The sequence below is a fragment of the Drosophila nasuta genome, chromosome 2L (genome assembly GCF_023558535.2).
Source record: "Drosophila nasuta strain 15112-1781.00 chromosome 2L, ASM2355853v1, whole genome shotgun sequence".
Taxonomy (NCBI): domain Eukaryota; kingdom Metazoa; phylum Arthropoda; class Insecta; order Diptera; family Drosophilidae; genus Drosophila; species Drosophila nasuta.
Genome location: NC_083455.1, coordinates 13,742,335 through 13,756,526, shown reverse-complemented (window position 1 = coordinate 13,756,526; position 14,192 = coordinate 13,742,335). Strand labels below are relative to the sequence as shown.

Below are 14,192 nucleotides of genomic sequence, written 5' to 3'. Positions count from 1 at the left end.
ACATTTCGAAATGAAGCATTAAATATTTGCCAGCCCTTAGCGTATGTTTTTGATTGTTTTTTAATATGCACATGTGTGTGCTTTGCTTTTCCACTTCTATTAGAGAAAGAGAGAGAGAGTGAGTGAGGAAGAGGGAGAGGGAGGACTGCATTGGTTTCGGGCATTTTCAGCACTTGAGAAATGAGCATTTATACGAAATGAACATTTGCTTGGCCTTGGGCCATTTCTCTTCTCTACTCGAATCGAATCGAATGTCTGTCTGCGTATTCGAGCTGTTGCCTTATTTTCTTTCGTTTTGGGGTTGCTTTTCATATCTGTGATTTTACAGCCATTAACGAGTATTAGGTGTACTAATGGATTCCAGCATTTTTCACTCCATTTCGCATTCTCTTTTTGCTTCGTTTTCTTAGGCAAAGTGTTTAAGGTCGCAGCATTTTTAGGGAAAGAAAAAAGGCTTTAATTTTAAGTTTTAAGCTTCGAAAGCACATTAAAATATCTGAAAAGTTTATCTACAATGCGCAACTCAAGAATTTTTGATTGTTGCGATGATCAAAGATAAAATAGTTCACTTTTAATACTAAACTTTGAAAGCACATTAAAATAACATATCTGATAAGTTTATCTACAATGCTTAACTCAAAACTTTTTGAATATCAAATACTTCGTTGACTTTATTTGCCCAATGATAAAGGATAAAATCTATGAATAAACTTTCGCTTTTAATTAATGTTAAGATTGTAAGCTTTCAAAATCTTTTAAATCTTTTAATCCATCTTTTCACATGGACTCTTTACATTAAAACTATTCAAATAACACATATTTTCTTCATTTGATTGCTGCCATCGCAAAGATAAAATAGTTCACTTTTAATACTAAATATTGAAAGCACATTAAAATATCTGAAAATGCTTAACTCAAAATTATTTGAATATCAAATATTTACGAGATGATCAAAAATAAATTTTTTAGAATAAACTTTCATTTTAATTTAATGTTTAAATGGTAAGCTTCGAAAGCACATTAAAAGCTCACCAAAGTGTCTTCAGAATCTTTAAAGAAAAACTATTTAAATAGCAAATATTTCTTTCAATTGGTTGGCGCCATGATCAAAGATAAAATTCTTGAAATTGTTTTTTAAATGATTCAATAAACTTTCACTCGCCGTCTGTGAACTTTGAGAATATTTTCTGTGTGTGTGTGTGTTCAATCAATAAGATATCGCACTTAATCTACCACTTGTTCTAGGAGTATCAACATAATAACCTTGAAGTGTTTATGGTTGAATTAGAATTCAGCCATCGCGACATTCTATGCATTTGACAAACACATAAATGAATCATCGTCACAACTTATGCACGATAAGATTAAAAAATTTTCCCCAAAAAAAAAAAAGAAATAATAACCGCAAACAACTTTCAATTGTTGTCATCAACTTAATCAATTTTAAGAGTGCACTTAATACAAAATCAAAACATATTTTTCAAGAGTCGCGTGGAAGAATTCTAAATCTCTCTATATAGAGTATACTATATACTATAATTTATATACATATATGTATATACTTATATAAAAACAGAACGTAAACAAGCGCAAGCAATTAGCATTGGCTTTGTTGTTGGTATTTTTTTTTTTTGGTGTATTTCTCAGTTTGTTTATCAGCTCAACGCGTATGCATATAGAAATAGTAGTATGTGTAGGGTCTTTCATTTATTTCTTTTTATTATTTTTTGCGTTTTCTTTTTTTGGGGCATTTGTGACCCAATTTCTGTTGTATCAAGTGTTAGAAATTCGACAACAAAAAATAAAGAAAATAAAAACGAAATAAAGATTATTATCAACAACAAAAATTGGCGATACGAATGCAGTTGTACACGAATTATATAAGAGCTTCAGAATTTGTTAAACGAAAGTATTCCAAGAAGGTTTGCAAATTTGGGTCAGCTTATGATTAATAAATACAATTTACGTATTTTTACATTATGAATTTCTCTTAATCAGTTCGATGCTTAAATATTCTGCGAAATTTTTGTAGTTGGGGAATATTTTTAAAGTAACTAATCAAGGAATGGAAATTCCTCAAGCTTTACATTGAGGTAAATATTGAGTAATCCAGAAAAAAAACCCTTTTATTTGTTTTCAACATAAATTACGCATATTTCCAGAAGTTCTCTCGCTCTCACTTTTCTCCTTTTGATTTCATAATAATAAGCTGTATTCGCTTTTTGCTGATTGTGCTTGTTTTTTGCCTTATCAAAAAGCCGTGCGCCGCGTGGCGAGTAACCAACGAAATTGACACACATTTCTAAAGAAATATTTCGTCGTATGGCGACGCTGCATTTGGTGATTAGATTAAAGACGTGCACACTTTATATATATTTAAGTAACGACAACCTCGATGGTGTTGTGTGTGCAGCTGCGTCGCACGTCATATGCGTCGTATGAGTATTGTTATATTTGTGTTGCCAAAAAAAACTTGTGAGGCGTAAATAAGACACCTACACATACACTCTTGGCTCCCTCGAGAGAAGAGAGAGAAGAGAGAGAAGGAAAGAAAACGAAGATGACTCCACTGCGTGTCTGTCGTTTCAATTTGGCTTAAGTAACGCGTCACCAAAACACAACAAGTGCCCCATAAAGTCAAAAAGCGCCCCACACACACACACTCTCAAACAATTCCCCAGTTCTGTATTTGCTTCTCTGTGCTATCTCTGTCGCTTTTGTGTCTTTGGCCAAAAAAGTAAAAGCGTGAAAATTTGTTGTGAAGCACACAGAACTCGAGACCCAAAAAAAAAAACCTTTCCTCGTTCCTTTGCATCGTGTACATAACAAAAGCGAGCGACCGAGTCAAGAAAACACATAAAAATATACTTATACAGCGAGCCAGGATTGGGAGGGAGGGAGGGGGGAGTTGCCGGCAAAAGGGATATTGCGTATACGCCACAGTAGCAGAAGCAGCAGCTGGCTTTGTGTGTCACAGGTACACACACAGACACACACACACACACAGAGACAGCAAGAAGACGACGGCCAAGACGTTGATGTTGACGTTGAATAATAACTCAGACACACACACACAGTTGCCAAAAGCTCTTTGTGTATGTGTGTGTGAGTGTGCTTAGTCAAGAGCAAGGAAATCATTTCCTTGCTGACTTTTATTATGCTTTTCCCTCACAGTCAGTGTTTGTGTGTGTGTGTGTGACATGATTTTTACGAGTTCAAGGTCTCTAAACGATTTGCGCTTGCGGCGCCACCTGTTGGCTGCATTTTATAGCTAGTAACAGCGACCCGCCCGAAAGTATGCTTTAATTTCTATATTACAACATTTGCACAATCTACTTGAAGCAGTTTCGTTGTTTGCTCAGCTTTTTGAGTCTGCATAAACATCGAAGGCATTCTTGATAACAACAAGTTAAACCCGAATTAAATTAGAATACTAAATAATACAAAAAATTAGGTTAAAGTAATGATTAACTCTTCAACAACATTTATTTTAAGTAATTCATGTGAAAGAGTTGAAAAATTGAAATTTTTTTTGTGTCTCAGATGAGGTGCTTAAAAAAGTATTATTTTTAAATGGTTGATGTATTAATATAAAATTCAAAATTATATTGAAGTTATAATCACACATAACAAGCCATTAAAATATTCAATGAATTAGCAATATTTAATTAGCTTGGAACAGAATTTTATACAAAAATATAGATCAAATAATGTATATAATATATAGCAAATGTTCTACAATTCAAACAAATTAAGCAAATACAGTTCAGTACACTTCTTTCTCTTTACTATTAAAACAAATTCAGCAAATAATTTATATTCATTCACATTGTAAAGTATATAATAAATAGCAAATGTTCTATATTTCAAACAAATTAAGAAAATACAGTAATATATATTTATTCACGTTGAATTTAATCACATTGTAAAGTATAATAATAAATAGAAAATGTTCTATAACTCAAACAAATTAAGCAAATATAGTTCACTACACTTTTTTCTCTTTAAACAAATTAAGCAAATAATTTATATTCGTTTCATTCACATTGATTTTAAACTGGTTTTCTTCACTCTTTTCTTTATAGGCGCCGTCTTTAGGGCACACAAATTAATCTTGGCAGCCTGCTCGAAAAAGTTCGCCGACCTGTTCGAGAACACGCCCACAAATGGCCAGTGTGTCATCATACTGGAGGCGACAACGCCGGACAACATGGCCGCGCTGCTCGAGTTCATGTACAAAGGCGAGGTGCACGTCTCCCAGGAGGCGCTCAACAGTTTCCTCAAGTCCGCCGAGAGTCTACAAGTGAGTGCCTTGAAATACTTTCTTTCCATTTAAATACTTTTCGAATACTAATTCGTCTTACACTCTTTTCGTCTCTTCAGGTCAAAGGACTGTCCACTGAGACGGGTCGCTTGGCGGCGCAACAGGCGCAACAACAACACATGGGCGGCGACAGTTCGCCGCTCGATTCGCCGACGGGTCGTCGCAGCATGCGCAACAGTTTAAGCGGCAGCAGCGGCGTTGCCATTGGCATTGGCGGCAACAACAACAACAACAGTGGAAGTAACAACAGTCCTGCTATTTCCGGCAACAATGGCTTGAGCCTGGCCGGCGCACTCAGCGGCATGGCAGCCGCTGGTGGCATGGCTGCAGCGGCAAGTGTGGCCGCCAGCGGTCTCAGTGCATTGGCCACAAGTGCTGGCGCCTTGGATCGTTGCGGCAGCGCTGGTGGCAACATCATTAGCGGCTCTGTTGCTGGCGTTGGTCCACTCAGCGCTGGCTCCGGCGTCGGCAGCGGAAACGGCGGCAACGGCAACGGTGGCAATGGCGTTCATCTTGGCGGCAACAATGGACCGATCAGTCTGAGTGGCAGCGGCGCTGGCGCCGCCATGCATCTGGGCGGCGGTTCAACGGGCAGCCTGAAGCAAGAGTGCGATTCGCTGATGCATCCCAGCAGCAGCTCACAGCTGGGCATGGCCTATGTGCCGCCCATGTACCACCGTCCCATGTCCTTCAACGAACCGCTTCGCAAGCGCGCCCTCCGCAGTCCCTATGCCGAGCAGGAGCTGCGCGGCAGCGTCCTCCGCGATGGCTCCAAGAACTCCTCCGAGTGCCCCAGCCCCATCAACAAGCAACCCTACCATCGACCCTCGTCCAGCGCCAGCTCGACAGCGCCCACCGAGGCGGACACCATGCACTCGGAACGCGCCTCGCCACAGTCCAGGTAAGTCAGCAGACCTAGTAAACAAAAAGTAGTATACCATAGTTTGTTTGATAGTTGAGGATGCAAGAATAGTCCCCTATATCTCTAAGAATTTAAGGACCAATATCACTAAATGTCCTGGCAATACTCACATTTATTCTTGCCGTCCACTTTGCTCGAATTTATTTCACAATTTAAGCCCATCCCTTTGTCTCCACACACTACGTTTGACAGCACAAATATTAAACTTATATAATATAATAATATATATGAATTCCAAATTATAAATGCATTCCAAATATATAGAATGTAACAAATTATAATTATTACAAGTTCGCTTCAATATTTCTTATTCAATTTTTCAACACTTTCAAACGAAAAGTGTAGAATATCTGACCAACAGTGATCAAAATCTTACATTTGAATAGTGCAATTCAAAGATGTGTAACGAGAAAAAAGCTGACTGTGATATAAGAGAATGTAGTTCAACAAATTGTGTACAGAGTCTCACGCAGTCAAATGTTCTGACTTGTATAGTTCTTCAGTGCTTCAATTGTAAACATTAATCGTGCAATTCACAAAGGTATAAGGGATGTCTAACAATGATTTCGTTACATAGATTACAAAATTAGTAAAGGGTCTCGCAAAGTTCAATGTACCCACCTTATAGTTCCTTTTTATAAATTTATGCTCGCTTTTACCTCTACATCACTTGTGATGTCTTCTATCTATTCAATATTATTGGAAGAAGTAGAAAGGGTCTTGCAAAGTCAAATGTTTTAGCTTTTAATTTTATAATAGTAATTTCATTATAAATTTGCGTACACTAAGTGGAATGATCTCGCTGCTACTTCAAATTATACTGTGATTCAAATATAGTATTGCTGAGAAAGGTGTAAAGGAGGGTCTCAATAAGTCGAATGCGCTGGATTGTTTATGTGATTTTTATATTGAAAATCTCTTATAGTCAAATGATCTCGCTGTAGTCGTAATTTCATTATAAATTTGCGTACACTAAGTGGAATGATCTCGTTGTTACTTCTATTTATATTCTGATTCAAATATAGTACAGCTGAGAAAGGTGTAAAAGGGTCTCACCAAGTCGAATGTACTTGATAGTTGTTCTACTCTATTTGTTGTAAATGGATTGCTAACGTTCTAATCAACACACTATTGCAGCAGGTATGAGAACCACAGTCCCAGCACTACGGCCGGCAATGGAAATGCGCCGAGCGGCCTGGATCGGATTGTGAAATCGGAACGCAACAATGGCAGCGCCAACGAGGCTAACGACGATGAACGCGAACTGATGGACGAGTCAACCGATGTAGGATACACTCAAATACGCAATCGAAAATCAGTTGCATCAAGCTCAAATTTCCTTTCGATACTTTTGCAGAATGGTGCCGAGGATTTGCGTGTGAAATTGGAGAACTCAAACTATTCGCCGCCACCCGCCAACTCGAACACCTCATCGACCACACCGAATGCGCTGCTGGAGAACCTGAAGAATGCGGACGGATCGCTGTCGGGCAATTTGGCCGCATCGATTGCACCCGCTGACATGTTGAACGTGTGGAATGCCACCAAGATGAATAACAAGAACAGCGTGAACACAGCGGACGGCAAGAAACTGAAGTGTTTGTACTGCGATCGCCTTTACGGCTACGAGACGAATCTGCGCGCACACATCCGGCAGCGGCATCAGGGCATCCGGGTGCCCTGCCCCTTCTGCGAACGGACCTTCACACGCAACAACACGGTGCGGCGGCACATTGCACGTGAGCACAAGCAGGAGATTGGTTTGGCGGCGGGCACAACAATTGCGCCGGCGCATGTGGCAGCAGCGGCGGCGGCAGCGGCGGCCGCGAATCATTCACCATAGGAAGCGGCCGCAACGGCAGCGGCAGCAGTAGTCATGAGCGCGCACAAGGAGGCGGCGAAGCAGCGTAAACGTAAATCACTCAAAATGGCATTGGAGAAGTGCATGCAGCGACGCGATGCGATGGCATGCACTGAGGTAGCGGGCGGCGAACAGGGGGGCGTAATGGGTATCGCAGGAGGAGCAGGAGAAATGGGCGAAACAACAACAACAACGACGACGGCGACGGCGGCAGCGGCTGCAGCTGCGGCAGCAGCAGCGACTGCAGCAGCAGCTGCTGGTCTGCTTAGCTTTGAGCATCAAGAGATCGCAATGCAAATTAAAGCAGCCATGGCAGCCGAACAGCAGCAACGCGAACGAGCCGAAGCCGAAGCTGAGGCAGAAGCCGAAGCGATGGACACGACGGCAAACACAACAGCGAACACGACGGCGACGACGACGACATCAACAACAACGGCGACGACAACAACAACAACGGGCGAAACATCAACCACCACCGACGAAGGCAGCGATGCCGAAGCCGAAGCTGAGTTAAGCGGCAACGAAGCGTTGCCGAAGGCCACAGCCATGGATATCGATGAGCCCGAGTCGGAGCTTGTTGTTGTTGAGCCAAAGATCGAACCGTTGTCGGACAGCGAACCCGAAGACGAAGAAGACGATGAATTGTTGGCACAACAACAACAACAGCAGCAGCATTATGCGGCTGCCGCTGTAATGCCCATCGATGAGCCTGTTGAAATGCAGCGCACGCCCACGTCCACGCCCACCAGCCAAATGTTGATGATGGCCCATGAAGCGCCCGCTTTGACCTCTACGCCCAAGGTCAATGTGGATGTGAATGAGCAGTAAATGAGAAGAAGAGAGAAGTAGAAGACGAAGAAGAAGAAGAATAGGAAGAAGCCCCCACCCGCCCACAACAAAAGAAAAAAAACAAAAAACTATAACGAATTGAATGCCACAATTCAACAAATTGATTGATTAATTGATAGAGAGTGATTGAGTGATTTACAAAGAGAAAGAAGAAGAAGAAGTTTACGTTACGCGCTACGAAAATGATGATGAAGAAGAAGAAGAATGACTACTGTTGCAACTGTCGTTGCCCTCGGAGACCACCTATAACAAAAAAATGCAAGTCCCAAGCAAATCGCTTGGGCAAAGATGTCTACTATAACTAACTATAACTAAATACTAACTTTATGCACACAACAAACACACACACACACACACACACACATATACAACACACACAAACACAAGTACACAAAGGCAGTATTTGATGTTCTTTTGATGTTTATTATTTTTGATTCCTTTTTCCTTCGACAAAAACAGACCAACAACAACAACAACTACCACAAACAACAACAACAACAATGCTAGCGAAAAATGAAAATATAAATATTTTTAATTTATTAGAAGAAAGAGTCTATAACACAAATCCGGCTGAAAAATCGTTTTCAGTGTGCTAAGAAATCGTCTCAACAAAAAGAATAGTGAATGAAAAAAAAAACAAAACGGAAAATGAAACAAACTCACTAGACTCGCTTTGCTTTCATCAGGCAAAGGGTCGAATGAGCTAAATGAGCGAAAATAAAATATGAAAAGAAAGAAATATGAAAATAGTTATGCTTGCACAAAACAAAAAAAGTTTGAACGTTTTTGATTGGTAGCTGAAAATATAATTGTTTTTAATATACTTAACACAAACATATATATTTATTATTCTTTTGAAGAAAGTATTTCATTTTTTTTAAAACACTGCAAAGTTGCCTCAAATCAAACAAAAACGAAACAAAAAAGGAAGAAGAAAAAACGAGAATAAGAATACAAAATAAATACTTAACTGAATTTAAATAGCTGCAAATCAACAACTAAAAACTACAAACTACAAAAAACTATAAAAACAAAAAACAGCAACAACAAACTACAAAGCAACAATAGCAACAAAACCGCAACCACAAGTACCTGCAATAAATAAATAGTATAAAACAAACAAAAAAACAAAACATAAAATATTGAAATGGAAGCATTAAAAAATCGCCTGCGTCGTCAGCCAATTTGGCATTTTGTTTGTCTAGTTTTTTGTAAATAATTTTATTAAATTTATATAATACAATGACAGCAAAATGCAGTTGGCTGCCACGCCCCCCATGCTGTGCGTTCACATTGCTTTTAAACAACAACATTTTTAATTTACATTACATTTTTCATTTCTGTTTTTTTTTTTCACCATTTTGGGCCTCAAAATTTTAACAATCGAAAATCACGCACAACTTTTGGCCAAATCCAAATGCAAAAAAAAACGAAAAAAAAAAAGGAAAATTCTTATGTTTTTAATTTCAACATTCAAGCAACAGAAGTAAACATAAATATATAAAACAATTGGTAAATTGGGTGCCTATTAACAAAAGTAAATTAATTAAACAACTATTAGTGAAATTTTATAAAGAAAACCTAAAGAATAAAATCTAAAATAAAAACGTATATATTTAAATAAAAAAAAACAAAGTAAACAATTAAAGATAGTAAAAGAAATGCAAAAAAAAACGAGAAACTTGTTATAAAAAGAAAAACCACTCAAAAACGTTCTCAACAAACTTGAATGAAAAGCAACAAACAATTAAGAAACAACAACAAAACAGAACAGCAATAATTACAGCAAACAAAAAGAATTACAAAAACAAAAATTCAAAATCAAAAAACACTTTTGGCACACCTTTGGAAAACATTTTTCATAACCAAAAAAGAAAAGAAAATTATGATTTTACCCAACAAACCACAAAAAAAAAAATGAAAAACTTTTCTTAAATTCAAAATTCAGTTCTTTCGGCTTTTATGATTTTTGTACAAGGTAAAAAAAGAAAAACAAAAAACAACAACACGATGAAAATGCTGTAAAAATAATCTGAGAAATCTTGTTGTAAACGCCTTAAATAAACGCAAATGGGCGTGTCAGGCACTGTAAATACAAACACACACAAAGAAAACACACATGCACACACACACACCAACACACAGTTTAAGGTTCAGTTGTAAAATGATATAATATTGATGTAGGATCTAGTATATATATATTATATATATAAATATTAAGCGCATATGTAGGAACACTTAGGCTCGCCAAAAGTTGCTTGCAAAAAAACAAGATTAGGGTTTATGTTCATGTTTAAGTTTCCCTTTTTACATATTGGACACAATAGTGCAAGTTTTTCTTTTTACATAAACTACAGGGTGATAAAAACACACACACACGCACATAAACAATAGTTAAAAAACAAACAAACACACACACAAACACAAACACTCAAATAGTATTCAACGGAATGATTTAAGCAAATAGCCAAATGTTAAAGATCTAGTTACATATATCAAATGTTAAACATGCTCTCAACGATTTTTGAGAATCGCAGAGAGCGCCGCAGACACACATACACATACACGTACACACACACACACACACACACATTTCCTCCCCCCACTCCCGTCGTGTAGTTCTTACTTACGTAATCTACCCCAAAAACCAGTTTGTTCTGTGATGTGCAACGTTCAAACCACGTTTGGCGTTGCAAAGTTTTTGTTTTCTTTATTTTTTGTAATAATTAAACTAATAATATCGTATGGTTTTCCCGCATGCTTAACACTAAACTTAACTAACTAACCGTATATAACTCGAACAGCAAAACAACAAAACAAATCAACAAAAACAACAACAACAACAAAATGAAAGAAAAAGATTTAACGAAACAAATTATGATAAACGTAATTAATTGCAATAATTTACTTTAAATGCAAAGATGAAAAAAATAACAAATTTATTATTAATAATAATAATCCCACCCCTCTTCCCCTCCTCCGCCTCCTGTATCCCCTAAGCAACCCAACCACGTTCCATTCGCAAGCAGCGATTTGTTTCTCAGCAACGTTCTCTGGAGTCTGAATTACATATTATTTTTTAAGTACGTTGTTGTTGCACTCGTCGCCTATGCTGTGCGAATTGGGGGCGTGGCATTTGTGGGTATGCTGCTCAATTGAAAACAAGAGAAATTACATTACATTTTCGTTTTTTTAATTTTTGAGAGAATATAATAATAATAATGATAATATATTGTGTGTATACAACATAATACAAAGTAAATTAATTTTTTAGGTTTCATTTGAATTAGAGCTTAGTTTTATATAACGACTATGTTTAGACTTATGTACTGCAACTTAATTGTATGTATGGAAATCAAACTCAGGAACTCATATACCTCAGAAACTACCTCTTTGTTTTTTATTATTATTATGTGTTTACTGCAACAAACAAACAAACAAGAAAACATCAATAATAATAGTCAACAAGTCAAGCTAATTTGAAGATGCTACAAAACAGCTTTAGTTCTTAGTAGATTTTTTGTTTAGTTCTTAACTCCTTAATATAATAATAATGATGATGACTAATCTTACGTAATATGCAAAAGACAACTTGCACACACACCAACACACCAACACACACACATGCAATAGCAACAATATCGAACTGCAATAGTTAACTAAACTACCTCAATGGGCTCCCATAGACTGCGCATACTCGTAATATTCGAAATGAAACAATATGAGAAATGAAAACTTACAACTTAATACTAAATGCAATTTTAATTTCATTTGTAAAATGGTGACACACACACACACAGAGACGCTAACACACACACACATACACCCACACACACCTTTTGGCTTATAATTTCGAAATATTTACAAAAACAACAACAACAAACTTGAGTAAATCCTTATAAAAATTAGAAGAAAAAAACTTTGGCAGATACGTTTTTTAGATAGGTTTTTGTAAATATGCGCTAAATTACACACACACACACACACACACACACATACAAAACAAAAAAAAACACACACACATTTAATGTAAACATTACAGCAAATTCTTTGGCTATAACTATAAATAACTATACGACAAAAACAAAAAAAAATATTAAAAAATATCGAGAAAAATTTTACTATGTATGTGTAGAGGCAAATAAGGAAAAATGTGTATACATAATTTTCGGCAAAGCAACTAAATGAGGCAAAAACAAAAACAAAAAAAACAAAACACACACACATTATATTAACTAAATATGTAAACAACAACAAAATACAAAGAAATTATTTTAAGGCTATAAAAATTATGAGAACTAAAAGAAATTTCACAAATTAATCGTAAAATAACGGTAAATAACGGTATACTTTTGCTAGAGCTACGCGTAACTGTTCAAACAAATTTTGTTGACAGCCAAAAAACATAAAACATAAAGCATAAAAACATAACTAACTAAGAATTGAAATTTAAATTAACAAAAAACCTATATTAAATTCACAATTCAATTCACGAAAGCGAAACCCAATGGTTATAAAAACAAAACAAATGTAAAAAAAAACACATGAAAATTGAATTCAAATTATTTAAATGGAAATTCTTTCTTAAAGAATTTCGTCGCATGCATATAAGCATTAACATAAACAATTTTAGGCTTAAACTTTCGGCTAAATATTAACAAACGACACAAAAGCAAAAAACAAAAACAAAAAAATGGGGAAAACAAAAACAAAATTACAAACATATTTTTATGTCAAACTTAACACGAAAACCACATTTGGCACTCGCAGAATATATAAATGAAAATTACGCAAAACTTTGCATAAATATTTATTTATAGCGTTCAGCTAATAAAAATTATAAAAAATAATGATAATTTTAGGCCCAACTTTCGACAAAAGCGGCCTAAAATAATTTCTTTGTAAAATATGTTTGCACACAACTACAAAATGTAAGTGAAACACGAAACGAAACGAAAAGAGAAAAACAAAACAAAACAAAAGAAGATTGCATAAGAAAAATCTAAATTTAACAACAAAACACAAATGTCGCCATTTTGCATTTAGAGCGTTAAAAGTTACAAAAAAATGCTGCCAACTCACTTCAATGGAATTTATCGATAACACTTTATCGATCGATTTCGTTTGAAGTGAGTCGATGGCAGAAAACAAGCTAAATACATTTTCAAACGCAAAAAAAAAAAACAACACTTTTAATGTACATAATAAAAACAAAAATATTGAAGAAATTTAATAATGAAAACAAAAAATGCTAAAAAAACAAACTTGTGTATGTATCATATATGTAATTTTTGTGTTTATAATTGTTTTAATTTTCCTTAATTTTCAGTTGTATAAATTAATTTCTAAGAAATATATTAAACGAAAGTAAAAAAAAAACAAAACAAAACAACATTGTAAAACTTGAATATGTGTAATGTGCACAGGTACAAAATGCTAAGTTTAAACAAAATAAAATAAAAATTATGCAAATGAAAATGAAAATGAAAATTATGCTATAAATTTGACGAAACAAAATGAAAAAAGCAAAACACACACATAAATAGCGATCGTTGTAAGTAATTTTTGTTATATATTTTTGTTAGTACTTGTTTTCTATTCTATTAATATTTAGTTGAATAACAGAAAAGTGAATGAAACAAACAACAACAACAACCTCTTCAACAACCAACAACAACAACAAGCCAATTGTACTTATATCAAGCAAACACAACAATTTCAATTCGAGTTTTCCTTATTTTGTTAATTTGCTCAAAAGAAATACAAAGAAACAAAAACAAAACGAAAACAAAAATGAAAATAGAACAAATCGCAGGTTTCTGCGATTTTAATTTCGAGAGTTTTTTTCCTTCACGAAATATCCAAGTTATTTGAAATAACTATAAAATGAAATATCAAGAAGCTGAAATTGAAATTGAAATAAATTTAAGTGACAAAAATGTATGTAAAAAATATAATATATTATTTTATTTTAAACATTATCTTTTATGTTGTACAATTTTAATTTGTTTAATCACCACAACAACAACAACAAAAATTGGCTTGTTTACACTTTTTAATTTTTAATGTTTATGTTTAAAAACTAAATTTATAATACACAAACACACACACACACAATATATATACATAAATATATATTTACGTAAATGCTAAATTAATGCAACTAAATAAATGTTAAAAACCAAAAAAAAAAAAAAATACAAACAATTGGCAATTTTAATTGGCTCTAAATTCGA

The 14,192-nt window shown here is 35.4% G+C and overlaps 2 protein-coding genes across 3 annotated transcripts in view; both read left to right on the top strand.

Annotated features, from left to right (window-relative positions):
* Positions 1-7,089, top strand: part of LOC132799034 (zinc finger protein chinmo-like) — a 58,015-nt gene extending 50,926 nt beyond the window's left edge. The window contains exons 3-6 of one of the 2 annotated variants that reach the window (XM_060811164.1): positions 4,086-4,303; positions 4,384-5,225; positions 6,387-6,531; positions 6,604-7,089. In XM_060811164.1, the coding sequence (XP_060667147.1) occupies positions 4,086-4,303; positions 4,384-5,225; positions 6,387-6,531; positions 6,604-7,089 (1,691 nt within the window). Of the gene's footprint in view, positions 1-4,085; positions 4,304-4,383; positions 5,226-6,383; positions 6,532-6,603 lie in introns of both variants that reach the window. The other variant, XM_060811163.1, reaches the window with a different exon arrangement.
* Positions 7,090-7,122: 33 nt separating this feature from the next.
* Positions 7,123-11,946, top strand: LOC132799038 (mushroom body large-type Kenyon cell-specific protein 1-like). The gene has a single exon (XM_060811168.1). It carries the CDS (start codon positions 7,123-7,125, stop codon positions 7,933-7,935), a length of 813 nt encoding a protein of 270 aa, XP_060667151.1. The 3' UTR covers positions 7,936-11,946.
* Positions 11,947-14,192: the final 2,246 nt, after the last annotated feature.

Excerpts from the sequence above, each read along its gene's own strand:
- LOC132799038 (XM_060811168.1), top strand. The coding sequence starts at position 7,123 with ATGAGCGCGCACAAGGAGGCGGCGAAGCAGCGTAAACGTAAATCACTC.